The sequence below is a fragment of the Eubalaena glacialis genome, unplaced genomic scaffold, assembly GCF_028564815.1.
Source record: "Eubalaena glacialis isolate mEubGla1 unplaced genomic scaffold, mEubGla1.1.hap2.+ XY H_3, whole genome shotgun sequence".
Taxonomy (NCBI): Eukaryota; Metazoa; Chordata; class Mammalia; order Artiodactyla; family Balaenidae; genus Eubalaena; species Eubalaena glacialis.
In genome coordinates this window covers 1,543,322-1,557,842 of record NW_026871157.1, presented here as the reverse complement: position 1 = coordinate 1,557,842, position 14,521 = coordinate 1,543,322, and the positions used below count along the sequence as shown (strand labels likewise).

General features: G+C 41.2%; 1 protein-coding gene across 1 annotated transcript in view; it reads right to left on the bottom strand.

Annotated features, from left to right (window-relative positions):
- Window positions 1-14,521, bottom strand: part of LOC133082989 (centriole and centriolar satellite protein OFD1-like) — a 58,232-nt gene that overhangs the window by 33,767 nt on the left and 9,944 nt on the right. The window contains 6 exon segments of the mRNA XM_061179654.1: window positions 543-616; window positions 2,272-2,391; window positions 4,024-4,130; window positions 6,569-6,742; window positions 7,071-7,207; window positions 9,072-9,179. Coding sequence (XP_061035637.1) covers window positions 543-616; window positions 2,272-2,391; window positions 4,024-4,130; window positions 6,569-6,742; window positions 7,071-7,207; window positions 9,072-9,179 — 720 coding nt within the window.

The following is a 14,521-nucleotide window of genomic DNA, read 5'->3' as shown; positions in this document are numbered from 1 at the left end:
AAAGACTGCTCTGTAAGACTGTAGTTATTTGTAGTTATTATTTTGTCATTTTCACTTCATCTAACACAAGTCTCTATAGATATATCACCAGAAAAATCACATCCTGACTACAGGACGGTACTAATTCCTCAAGAGGTATTAGTCTCAGCAAGATAGTTGCAAAGGAGCAGCCCCAAAGTAAAAAATGAAATATCTTGTGGCTTAGAGTAATATTAACTGATGGCAATAAGTTGCTGCCACCTTCTTGCCATCACAGATTTATTCATCAAAATATACTGAAATAAAGTTGAATAAAATTCTACTGATGAATTACTGATCTTTGTGAATATACAAAAGGTTAAACATGAAGGTTTGTAAAAACAGTGAAAGACGGTGATTATTTTTTTCATTTTGTAAAATTAAAAGGACAAAAAATGTGTCAGTTTATAATAACAATGAAGTGGAAGGTACATATTTTTCGGATTACAGAACAGACCCAACTTAGGAAGCTGATAACCTGCATCGAAACTGAGAAGTACAGCTTTTTCCCCCCCAAGGGTCACCTTTATTCTTCCTCTTATCTTCGATCAATCTATTAGTTCTAGCGACGCAGTCCTCCTTCAGTTCAAGTTGATACCTGAGAATCAGAAGGATGGAGAATGAGTTCCTGGTCACCTCCCTAGACAGACTGCTATCAGTGCCTGAGCTTATCTATGGCACCAGGGCACCGAAGGGCACTGAACAGGACAACGCATGAACTTCAAGGTCACTCAGTACTAAGGCCAGGGATCCGAATCCTGGCTATAAAAGGTCCAGTAAAATCCTGCTGCAATCCTGTAAACTCAAGCACAAGATACAGGGTCGTGTTATCGAGGTTACAGACGGCACTGTTTCTCAGCTGGTGTCCGCTGACGCAAGAAAGTAAATTTAGTTACTTTTACACTGTACCCAACAGACCCTAAATCCCAAAGGATAACAAGTCAGTCACTTCCAATCCACCTATCCTGCCTCCCCACCCCCAAGCAGGGTAAGAACTTTTCCCCTCAGGAACTGAGCACAGTACTGAGAGCCACTGCCAACAGAATTATATATGGATTGGCGATACCGAAAGGCACGTTTTCATGGAATTTTACTATCTCCACCAGCTATTACCAGCTGCCTTTCTGGTTCAGAGATGAGAGAAAGGAAAGAAGCACTCCTGTGGTGAATATCCTCCAAACCCCAACAATTGCCAAAATCATATTAAGGACACCCACGGCCAGACAAAGACATCAATACCTAACAGTTCCCTACTCCATGGCTATGTCAAGCTAACATACACACTTTTATTCATTTATTCCTAGAAGTTTAACAACTACAGATTCTTCAGAGCTTACTGCTGTATTAGAGGAGCGGACATAAAATATCTGGATGAAGTCTATATCACGTCAAAACTGATACACGGAAAACTGCTATATTTTTTATTACAATTATTTTAAAGAATAACCTCAAAAACCCTTTGAAGGTACTACACGTAATGGACTACCAATGCCAAATTATGGACAAAGCAGTAAAGAGAGGCCAATGATTAAGAAATACCCAGAGCTGCTGAGTTGAGCCATCTCACTGCTATGAATTCACTGACTCAATAAACAATTAACTGAACACTTATTTTGTGCCAGACGTTACACTGAGCACTGGAGAGAAAAGTTACCGTATATGGGCTTAATGGCTCTGCGCTAAGATACTATTCACCAGAACACAGCAAAACCCAGACTAGAGGAAAGCCATAGTATCACAGTTGTCCATATTTTCCTTTTCCTATATCATTTTTTGCTTTATATAGTTAATTCTAGTTTCTTTCGATTCCAGCTTTGCAGAATCTTGAAGGAATACAGATCGACAAATACTTTAACCAATAAGCAGAATAATTCATAAATCATTAGACATCCCCATCTTAATGGCAGTATGAGTGGGGTAGAGGAAGAGACAAAAGTGACTATAATTCCCATTTTATAGCTTTTCAGCAAGTTACAAGGTGCCCTAAGAAATTCAAGCAAATCACAGGCTCTCAATAAATACTAGAGGAGAGACAAGAGTGAACAGAGGATGCTATTCTCTGTACTGTATCTTTTTAAAACCATCTTAACTCAAATACTCATGGGAAAGGCTTGACTGGTCAATGAAAACACGTATTTTTTTTAAATACTGGATTTTGCCATAAAATATTAGTCTTATCTACTTCATTAGTGTTTCTGTGTTTCATCAACTTAATTCAAACACGATACTTTTTTAAAGATGCCAGACAATTACTTTAGGAGTTCGTTCTTGAGCTTTAGGTCATAGGTCTCCTCAATACGCTTTATATTCAGCTCGCGCCTCCTAAGCCCGTCAGTCATGCTTTTGTTTTCTTCTTCTTGTAGCCTCTGGGCCCTGAAATTAGCAAAAACAGATAAGGCAAATCAGAAAACTATAATACTTGAAGTAAAGAATTTAGGGGGAGAAGATACCATGTGTTTTTAGCTCCACAGACTCAAACTGTTATGTGACTGTCACGCTGTGGGGAGTAAATGCAAAGAGCCAGAAGCCTCCCACCTCTTTTATGGGCTGACCTAGTGATGATGGATCTGAACTAGCAAATGCAGCTCTACGGTGGCATCTGGCTGGCGGGAGTGGGAAAGTGCCAAAACCAAAGTGGTTTCTCACAGGAGATGGTTCACACTTTAAAAAAAAAAAAAGGTCATAAGTGCTAAGTAGCCATATCAATTCAGGGGTGAAAGAATGATGTTTTTAGTTACAAAGCTACAAACCAAACTTCAGCTAGTGCACTTACGTGCATGTTTCTTCTATAATATTGTTTCTAACTGTAAGATTTAATTGACTAGCCCAAAGCTATTAAAGACAGAAGATTCGTTCTGGCATTTCATAGTCTACTAATTCAATACGGAAAAGTAAGTACTGAAAAGAGAGCAAAAGATCGATGGATCAGTCAGAAAGTCCCAACACTGAAGAAAGGCACGGTCTTCCTGGTGAGGCCTTAAATCAAGCACAAAATCAATTCCAGAGCTGGGGAACTGGGTTCACAGGGACTTAGATCAAGCCATAATGAGAAGTGCTACGGAACCAGACTATTCCAAGCAAAGGATAAAAGCTCTTTGTGTTAGCTCCCTCTGCTGGTTCATCTGTACACAAAGGAGCAGTAAACCAGTACGTTTATTTAGCTTACATACTATGCTTAGAAGGGAGTAGGAGGAGGAGGAGAAGAGGCAGTAAATAAGTGATTACATAATCATGAACCATCTATACCCAAACTGTGTTCCTTTTCTCTCTAATGATCAATTTACCTCTTTGGTATTGCCAAAAAGAGAGTAAGGTTGGCAGAGAGAAGAAATCAAACGAACCGAGCCTACATAAATGAGAAAACAACATCAATGAAGATGAAGACAAATCCTTTAATGAAAGAAGGTTCCTGGAGTATCTGTGAGTGCCCATTAATGGCACATACCAAATGGGAAAGAAGGCTTATTCCATAAACTACAAAACTGCTGAGCTTGCTATGAATCCCAGGTAAGAAGTGAAGAATGAAACGCTGGTGAGCACTTAGGAAAAGCAACACACACATATCACAAGAAATACTTTCACCCAGTACACGTCAACTCAGAGCCACCGTGTTTCCCTTTTTGCCAGCAGAGCACGTCAGTGTGGCAGGTCTGGCTCTCTGGAATTCAGTTACTACACGCACATGAAACTGTGAGATCTGAACAGTTGAACATAAACGCGAAACGTATGATCTTTTAAAGCGTTATTCGCTTCTGCAAATCATTTGTCCGGTCTCACTGAAGCCTGACGACGGTGTCTCCTTCTGCTTTCATCCCAGTGTCTAATATTTCAAAAGTGAAACCCTCGTCCCTGTTTCTCTTAACCTGTGCCTTTTGAAGCTAGGTGCCATCACCTTCACAACCAAGAACTCTATTTTGCAGCTAATATTAGACTATGTAGACATTTTTAGTAGTTCTTCTTCATCTCATTCATTCTGAATGTCCAAAATGAATACACATTACTTACAATTCAAAAGCTTCAATTCTTTGCTTCAGCTCAGCTTCTCTGCCTCTCAGAAAATCTATATCTTTTAGCAGAAGCTGCCTTTGAGTATAAATTTCTTTTGTTTCATTCTGTAGAGGGAAGTATTAATTTTTAGCAAGCAAGCTAAAGAAAACAAAAGAGATTTGAATACCCTGCTTCCTAAATTCCAGAAAGCAAAGTACGGACACTTAGAGGAACAATTTCACTTTCAAGAGGTTCCAATGCGAGGTATACGTTTTGCCTTTTTTTCCACAAAAATTTACTCCCTCCTCCCCCAAGGACTGTTAAGCCACATTACCCTATATTCCTAACATCCCTTGTCTCGTTATTTTATTACTTAATTAACATCTCTCAGACACTTACAAAATTTCGCTAAGTTCTTCAGCAAGAAAAAATGAAACAAAATGTGCATTCAGGAATAAAACTTAAAAGAATCCCCATAGTTCCGTCGCTGTCTCAAAGTTTCAATTCAGAGGTCGTTCTGGCTCAGTCAGCAAGCGCGCCTGGTGTCCGGAACGAACGGCCACACTTCCATGTGTGTGCTCCCTGAGCAAGGGTTTCCTGAACACCTGTCACATGTCCAAGGGCACACTGGGAGCTGGATACACAACGATGGACAGATATAGGACGGTCCCCACCTTTAAAAAACTCACAGTTTAGTCAGGGAGAGACAAACCAACAGTCACACTACAGTGTGATGATTTCACAACCAAGGTACATAAAGACTAGACAGCACGAACAAAGCCCAAAGGACTCCATCAGTGGGGGTCAGGAAAGGCATCACGAGGACGTGACACTCCGGCTGGAGTCTGAAGGAGTGGACAGTTGTATCAGGCAGAGAAGGGGAGGGGCATTCCAGGTGGTGGAATCAAGGCACGGTGCTCTTCACAAGGATGGCTACCTTCGCTAGTGTCTTCAGAGAATCAGGTGACTAAACGAGGGTTCGAGTCTGTTAACTGGTTGATCTCATCTAGTCAGTCATCTTTTAAGTTTATTGACGTATAGTTGATTTACAATGCTGTGTTAATTTCTGCTGTACAGCAAAGTGACTCAGTTATACAAATACATATTCTTTTCCATGATGGTTTATCACAGGGATAATGAATATAGTTCCCTGTGCTCTAGAGTAGGACCTTGTTGTTTATCCATCCTGTATGTAATAGTTTGCACCTGCTAATCCCAAACTCCCACTCCATCCCCCCTCCCCCTTCCCCCTTGGGGACCACCAATCTATTCTCTATGTCCCTGATTTTGTTTCTGTTTCATAGATAGGTTCATTTGTGTCATATTTTAGATTCCTCATATAAGTGATATCATATGCTATTTGTCTTTCTCTTTCTGACTTAGTCAATCACCTATCTTGAAGATGATGCTGTTAGCATAAACATAATCCAAGCTTCTCAAACACCTGTGCCTCCAACATTTATTTTACAGCTAAGTGAGCCCAATTCCCAGAACTGCTATATAAAACTTGTAGAGGGGGTACAATTACCATGAAATAACTGGGTCTTATTGAGAAGCTCTAAGCAAGGGTGGACACTGGGAGGAAGCCTTCTACTTTTAACAGAACTTCCTGATAGAAGCTCCTGCTGTCCATAGGAAACAAGGCCTCAGATCCAGCCTAGTCTAAGACATGCCCTTGGCAAAGGAACCTGTTTTTCCCAAAGCAATGGATCCAACAATCCCTCCCGACACGCCCTCCCGCCACTTGGCAACCTCTCCACCTCCCGTCCAGCCACCTTCCTGGGGGACAAGATCAAATGGCCACATGGATGACCCTGGCAGCCCTGGACGCCTCCACTCCGGGGACCTCACCTCTGCCCCCATGGCAGCACGCTGCACTTTGTTTCCAGTCTTGACCTGAAACCTCCACCTGCAACTCTGTCCTCTTGGCCCATCCTTCTTCCACCCATAGGAATCCCCAGACCTGCTTCTCGATGTCTTCCAGACGGCCACGTCACCCTCCCTGCTGCCCTATATTAGCCTCCTCTTGGGCTGCCTTCCCCACCCCACCCAACCCCAATGTCTTCCACGAAATGGGCTGCCTTTCCAAAGCCAAAGAAATTCGGCGCAATCAAGATCCTCTCCCCGAGCACCTCTATCCTTCCACCCTCACCGACGCTACACATCGTCCCGAGAGCTGCGCCAGAGCCATCGCCTGTAAGCACTGGATTTGGTCTACTGCCATTCCAGGCTGCCCACCTCGGCTGGGGCCTCAACATAGCTCAGGCAGCCCCGTGTGCTTCCCAGGGCTGCTCTTCCTTTACTGCAAGCGGCAATTCCACACCTCGGATCCTCTCCCCCAGGCTGCTACCGAAGCCTCAAATCTGCTGCTTCTTTGGTATGAGTTTCTCCCACTCCCAGCATGGATGGTCCCGTCCCCAGTCCTTTCCCTCCAGCCATCTCAGAGGAAGGGTGTCTGCACATCCTTTCCAAGCCCAATGCTTCTATGTGTGCTCTTGACCCCAGTCCCTACTTGGGAAACGGCCCGGAAACAGCCACCCAGTAAATGATTTTAGAATATTACCTCCTGGTGCTTTTGAATTCTCTTAAGGGTCATCTTTTCCCGAGAAATCAGGGCTTCAGATTTTGCTTCACAAGCTCTCTCAAATTCGTTCCGCAACTCGGCTAATTCCTTCTCGCACTTTCTTTTCTCTTCTGTTTTAATTTTCGCTATTTCAGTATCTTTAAAATACTTCAGCTGCCAATTAATGACAAATAATTGTAAATGCCAATAACTACACTAAAGAAACAGTAACATTCTCTCTTCACTGTCGGGTTTAACATTAATGCTGCCTAAATATATTTAGTTTTAATTTGTCTTTATGTTTCGTCTCATTCACTGTACTTATAGGGTGCATTCAAAAGTCATAAAGAAATGACATCATCTGGAAAGAGAAATAACATGCACAGCAGTATAGTATCACATTCATTAGTAAAGATTCTAGTTATTTCCCCACATACCTAAGATGAAGACATTAAAAGACAAGTGAAAACACCACTCTTGGTAATAACAAGATAAATCTTACCTTTTGACTCATTTCTGCCCGTAGCTGCTGTTCAATTTCTCTCTTATATTCGTTTAACTTGATTTCTAAAGATTCTAACTTTGGATGCTGAGGGTAAGCACCTGCAAACTCATCGTCAATAAGCTGAAGCTTCTCAGCTATCAAAAAACAACACAGGAAAGGAGGTTAGAGAAACGTGGGCAGGTGAGCAAGAGGCCAGAGCTCTGTTCAAACACGAAGAGTGCACTTAAGGGAAAGTGCAAGGATGTCTGCAATTGACTTGGTAATGCATCAGAAACGTGAGAGAGCTTAATGGATGGACAGGTAAGTGGTCAAGCGAGCGTAACGCAAATTTCATGGCAGACGTGAGGTGTACAAGTGTGTGCTGTAAAACTGTGCCAACTTTTCTGAATGTCTGAGAATCCTCATCATAAAATGTCAGGGGAAAAGAAAACAAAAAGTACAGTTCAAGTCAGAAAACACTGGCATCTCTTTCCGGTGTCTAAATGCCATGGGAGAGAACTCTTCATTGGACTTTGGTTAAAGCTGACTCACTTTCAAAACACTGACCTTAAGATGAATCAAAGATCTTGTGTTTCAACTCCTCCACTCCACAGAAAAAGAAACAGACGCCCATACAGTTGAAGTGACGTCCGGAGGGCTAAGCAACTCTATAACGGCATCAATGGGGCTAAAGCCAGGTCTATAATTGCCTCGCATTCTGGCACTCTTTCCAGCAGACCTGCAGCCCTCAAACCAACTGTGGATCTGAAACCAACCACGTAGCACACTGCAAACCTGGCCCTCCCGTACAATCTCAATCATGTGTAACACCGATACCACCAAAAAGCAGGCATAGCAAGAAAAGGCTGGCAGAAGCAGATTAAAATATTGGCAGGTATGTCTCTGGTCAGCAAAACTTTAGATATGACTTTCCATCTCCTTTTCTGGATTTTCCAAATGCTCTGGACTGTCCAATGCAGGCCGCTAGCCAAATCTGGCCATACTGAGTACTTGGAATGTGACCAGTCCAAAATGAGATGTACTCTAAGCGTAAAAGACACACCAGATATCAAGGACTGAGTACAAAAAAATAAATGTAAAATATCTCATTAATATTTTTCATATTGATTCATGTTGGAATAATACCTTAGACATACTAAGTTATATAAAATATACTACCAAAACAAATTGCACATATTTCTTCTTACCTTTTCTACTTCGGCTACTAGAAAATTTTTATTACACATGTGGCTCATATTATTGAACAGAACTGCTGTAGAATAAGCATGTTCTATGTTTCTAATGGAATAAAACCTACACCTAAATAAATGAAAGGCGCAGTCATACAATACGGTCTTTACAAGTTATGAACTTATCTTTTTACAAGTTAAAGGCACTAGTGCAGTTTAAGAGTAAGGAAGGGCCAAGAAATCGATTAACCATATCCTATTAGCCAGCTGTTTCCCTTCTCTCCTGAGCACACAACTCAAGGGCAGGATGGTATTACAGAAAGCCTGCACAGCAGAAAAGCTCTGGATCATGGACCAGAAAACTTGGACTCTATTATCAGTTCTGACCCAGACTTGGCATTGCCAAGTTGCTCTTCCTCTGGTGACCTCAGTTTTCTCAACTTATAAAATGAAGGGATGGCCCACTGACTTCTCTAGTTCTCTGCAATGCAAATAATCTAAGATCTTCTCACTTTAGTGGCTATAAAGTTAGATGAGACACAGGGAAGAACCTCCCAGTCAAGAGAAGTTCAACCCAACAGACAAGTGGGCCTTTGGATCCCCACGAGATTTGGAAAGCGTAGCCTTGGCAGTCATGAAGGGAGGAGCAGCCCTGGAGAGCAGTTCCTGGTCCCTCCCAGCAGTGATCCCGGAAAAAATGAGCGCCCCTGCCGCCAGCAGCCTGCATCCCTCCCAGTCAAGCAACAAATGCATAATACGGTACATCAGGTCATCTCCTTCATTCAAAAGAGAAAACGGAAGAAGTGAAATTATGGAAGACCATAATTACCAAGGGAGTCTTTGACGGGAAATGTTGAAGTTGTCTGAGTTCCCATACTGCAACTCTCTTTAACCTGATGATATTCTGCCAATTCTTTCAGAAACTGCATGAGAAAACCTAAAAGACACAACGTGTATAGTTTCGTTTCACAACTTTCTTTCATTCAACTGTTGCTCAATCACTGTTTATGCAATCTTGGTTTTATAACATTATCTTTTTTACACCATGTATCTTTTAAGAATAATTTGAGGAAAGACGTTTCCAAGCATGATACAGAAACCTACAAGCAATAAGGAGAAATATTCATCAAACATGCAAATTAAGAACTTATATGTGGCATGAAATAGCAAAGTCAAAAGACAAACGATACACTGGAAACAACTATTTGGCATGATACAGAGACAGAGGACTAATTTTCATAAACATAAGAGTTTTTACAAATCAGTAAGAAAATGGAAAAATAGGGCAAGACATGGACAAAGTTCACAGAAAAAAATTTTCAATGTTGAATAAACATGAACAAAATTATAAATGCAAAATAAATGCAAATTAATACTACGACAGAAAGATCGTATTTTCCCGATAAGCGTATTACCAAAGTTTTAATCTTAGCACTCTAAGTGTCAGCAAGGGAGCGGGGAAGCAGGCGTGCTCTTTCACTTGGGAGGGAAATTTGTCCGTGTTTATGGATATTCAAAATGCAAGCACCCTTTCACCTAGCCATTCCACCTCTCTGAATTCACACAGCTATACTTTCCCAAAGGGTGTAGCACCACACGCCTCATGTTTCTAATGGCAAAAACCAAGCGATGAAACAATAAAATCTCCATCAACGGGGGTTAATTAATTACATTCTAAAAAATAATTAGTCTGAGTACACGGCTAGAGAAAGATATACTGGTGGATAAAGAAAGCAAATTGCACAATATCTATAATATGATTCTATGTATGAGTGTATGTTTTAATTACATATAGACTTTGACACCTGTGAACTAAATTCTGGTAGGATAAACAAGACACTCTTTGTTCTAGTTATCAGCAGAAAGTGAAATTAGAGAATATGAACAGAAATTCCTACTCTTCTTTCACTTCATACCCTTCTGAATAGTTCAAAAAATTTTTTTCTTTTTGACCACGCCGTGCAGCTTGTGAGATCTTAGTTCCCCAACCAGGGATCAAACCCAGGCCCCTGGGAGTGGAAGCACAGAGTCCTAACCACTGGACCGCCAGGAAATTCACTGAAACTTTTTTTTTTTTTTTTTTTTTTAAGTCATGAGTATAAATTTTAGAAGTTTTCACTTTCTTGGAACAGATGAATGGACTTCTGCATCAGCCAAGTTAAGGGCTTATTTTTCTTTTCTACTGAAGATACTACAATATACTGTTTTCTTAAATCGAAGTATAGTTGATTGACAATGTGTTAATTCCTGCTGTACAGCAAAGTGATTCAGTTAGACATATATACACTTTTTTAAATATTCTTTTCCTTTATAGTTTATCATAGGATACTGAATATAGTTCCCTGTGCTGTACAGTAGGGCCTTGTTGTTTATCCACTCCATATATAATAGCTCACATCTGCTCACCCCAGCCTCCCACTCCATCCCTCTCCCATCCCCTCTCCCCCGTGGTAACCACAAGTCTGTTCCCTATGTCTGAGTCTGTTTCATACATAGGTTCATTTGTGTCATATTTTAGATTCCACATATAAGTGATACCATACAATATACTCTCTTTTACTTCCCCTACTGCAGATATAAACTCTGTTCTTTCATACTCATTGCCTTGCAACTCTTCTGTCCCATCCACCCTCTTCTTCTGACCATTTCCTATCAGCCTGTTCTCACCTCATCCCTTCCTGCTGTCATGCTGAGGCCAGATCTTGGCTCCCTCTATGGACAAAGGTCAACGTTCGGCAGAAATCTTCAAGATCCTGCAGGAGGTCATCTTTGGCGGTGTGCTCTTCCACCGCAGCATTTCTAATGCTGGTGCCTTTTTCCAGTTCTGCAGTGCTTTCCACAGGCCCCTAACTAGTTCCACTTCCCCTCTCTCCCCTCCACACTCCCACCCAAGAAGGAAACGTCTAGTCTCCACCTTTATCCAGTCATTTATTTATATCAGTATGGACTGCTGTTTTATACCTTGGTAATTATAATTCATGTGTAATTCTACAACTCACTGATAAAACCCGCTCTTTTATTTTGTTGCTCCAACTGTTCCAGCTTTGGCCTCTGGGAGCACTTTCATCGTGGGATTTTGTCTTAAGCACTTCCTTAGGTTCTGCACTGAAAGGGGCTCCAGGCTCATCTTGTACAGTCTCTGCTCCACTCCTGGAATCAACCGCTGCTCCAAGGAGCCCTGGTTCCTGTTATTATGGAACGGTATTAGAAACCGAATCTTAGTGCTGCAAACTGGGCTCGAGGTGTGCTCACTGCAACTGGGCTATCACTGCTTCCAGCCCCTCAGCCTAGACAGCAAGGAAATACCAATGTACACTAACCTGTGTACACAAACATATCTATAAATGTCTCAATGTATCATCTGTATCTATATTAAACTAAATGTGAGTTCATACTAATGTCTTCAACTAAGCCATTACCATATGGATCATCCTAGCCTCCTCCCCTTGTTTACCTGTAAATTCCCACTCCAGCAGTGAACACCTGGCTCCCGCCATCTTCTATCCACTTACTTAATTGTTCAATTCCAGCATACGTGTATCATGGTTTCAGAATTGTTAGCCAGCACTCCCATGAGAAATAACTCTCACCTTGAATACACAGCCTATGTACAGTTCCTTCTGCCTTTCGTCTTAGTCGTCATTCTTTCCAAAGTCAGATAGCTCAGCATATTTTTCCCCACCCCCTGCAGTGAGGTTACTACAGTTAGATTGTTTTGTCACAGTCCGCATTCCATCCTGAGATCACCTGACCTCCTAAATTTGCATACATGAAGGCTTGTTCTTTGTACAGTTCTACAGGTTTTAGGCAAATGTCTATATCATACCATTACAGGTATCGTAAGAATACTTTCACTAACCTAAAAAAAAATCCTGTGCTTCACCTCTTCAACCTCCTACCCCTTCCCTCCAAATCCCTAGCAACCACTGATGTGTTTACTATCACTATAGCTTTGCCTTTTCCAGAATGTCACATAAATGGAATCATATAGCACGTAGCCTTTTCAGACAGGCTTCTTACATTAACAATACACATTTGTGATTCATTTATCTCTTTGCATGGCTTGGTAGCTCATTCCTCTTAGGTGAATAGTATTTCCCTGTCTGGAAGTACCACAGTTTGTTTATCCATTCAGCTACCAAATAACATCTTGGTTGTTCCCAACTTCTGGCAATTATGAATAAAGTTGCTACAAACATTCACGTGCAGGTGTCTGCGTGGACTTAAGTTTTCAAGTCACTTGGGTAAATACCTAAAACAATGACTGTTGGATTGTATGGTAAGACTACGTTAGTTTTGTAAGAAACCACCAAACTGGGCTTTCCTGGTGGCGCAGTGGTTAAGAATCCGCCTGCCAATGCAGAGGAAAATGGGTTCGAACTCTGGTCTCGGAGGATCCCCCATGCCGCGGAGCAACTAAGCCCGAGAGCCACAACTACTGAGCCTGCGTGCCGCAATTGCTGAAGCCTGTGCGCCTAGAGCCCGTACTCCACAACAAGAGAAGCCACCACAATGAGAAGCCAGTGTACCACAACGAAGAGTGGCCCCTGCTCGCCACAACTATAGAGGGCCCGCAAACAGCAACAAAGACCCAATGCAGCCAAAAATAAATAATTAAAAAAAAAAAAGAAACTACCAAACTATCTCCCCAGGTGGCTATACCATTTTGTATTCCCACTAGCAATGAGCGACAGTTCCTATTGCTCCACATCCTTACCAGCATTTAGTGCTGAAGGTGTTCTGGATTTTGGCCATGTTATCTCATTTTTGTTTTAATTTGCATGTCTCTAACAAATAATGTGCAGCATCTTTTCATATGCTTATTTGCCACCTGTATATCTTCTTTGGAGAACTATCTGTTCAGATCCTTTGCCCATTTTTTAACTGACTTGTCTCTTTAGTGTTGAGTTTTCAGAGTTCTTTGTGTATTTTTGATGCAAGTCCTTTACTGGATGTCTTTCGCCAATACCCTCTCCCAGTCTGTAATTTGCCTTTTCACTCTTTCATAGAACAGACGTTTTTAAATTTTAATAAAGTCTAACTGGTCTATTTTTTCTTTCATGTATCATGCTTTTGGCATTATATATCATCGCCAAACAGCAGGTCACAAAGATTTTCTATGTTTTCTTCCAGAAGTTTTACATTTTTGTGTTTTACATTTAGATATATGATTCGTTTTCAGTTAATTTTTGTGTAAGGTCTGTGTCCAGGTTCATATCTGTGCATATGAATGTCCAACTGTTCCAGCACCACTTGCTGAAAAGACTATATTTCCTCCATTGAATTGCCTGTGTTAAAGGTTAGTTGACTATGTTTGTGTAGACCTATTTCTGGGGTCTCTATTCTGTCCCACTGATCTATCTATCTATCTATCTACCTATCTATTCTTTTGCCAATCACAGGCAAGGATTTTAACTTCCAGAAAGAAAAGAGCCAGTGTCCAAATTCTCTGGCCAGCTCTTTTCTGGGTATCATTATCTTTGAAAGGAAAAATGAGGGGTGGGAAGGATGTGTGAGTGGAATCTAGGTGAAAAGTACTGTAACCATTCAACAGATCAGCACCCTCAAAGTATAGGCACAGTAAGATAAGACCAAAGATCTCTGTCAGGGAATACACAACAGTTAGGTACAAAACATCTTCTTACATGTTTTCTGATGGTCTCTATCTCTTAATGAGGAGCCACCAATTTTTAAAGCATTTCATTTTAACAGTAGCTGCTTTACTGTTAGCCAATAATTCTATCCAAATTATGTCATTAGGATGCATGACATGTCTGCAACTCAGTTTTTCTGAGTTTCAGAAATTTTACTAGGATACTGGGTAAAGCTGGTAAGAAATGTTAGCCAGATGTCTTTCTGAACTAGAAAGATTTAAAGAGTGCTTAAAGGTGAAAAGCTATTTTTAATAGTATAAATACCTATAAATAAATGGATTATTTCTTAATATCCCTTCAAGCCCTAAATTCCTTTCTGAAATAGTTACACTACAGACAGCAGCTATTTACTTAGAACTGTGCTGTCCAACGTGACAGCCACTAGTCACGTGTAGCTACTTAAATTAAAATCTCAGTTCCTCAGTCACACTAGCCACATTTCAAATGCTCAACAGCCCCATGTGGCCAGTGGCTACCATATCGGGCAACACACATACAGACATTCCCATCACAGAGTTACACTAAACAACACAGCCACAGAATCTACAACCTAGGATCACCTACCATCCTCAACTTCAGTAAGGATGACCTACTTTGCAGGTGACCTAGAATGTCTTGTGATCCA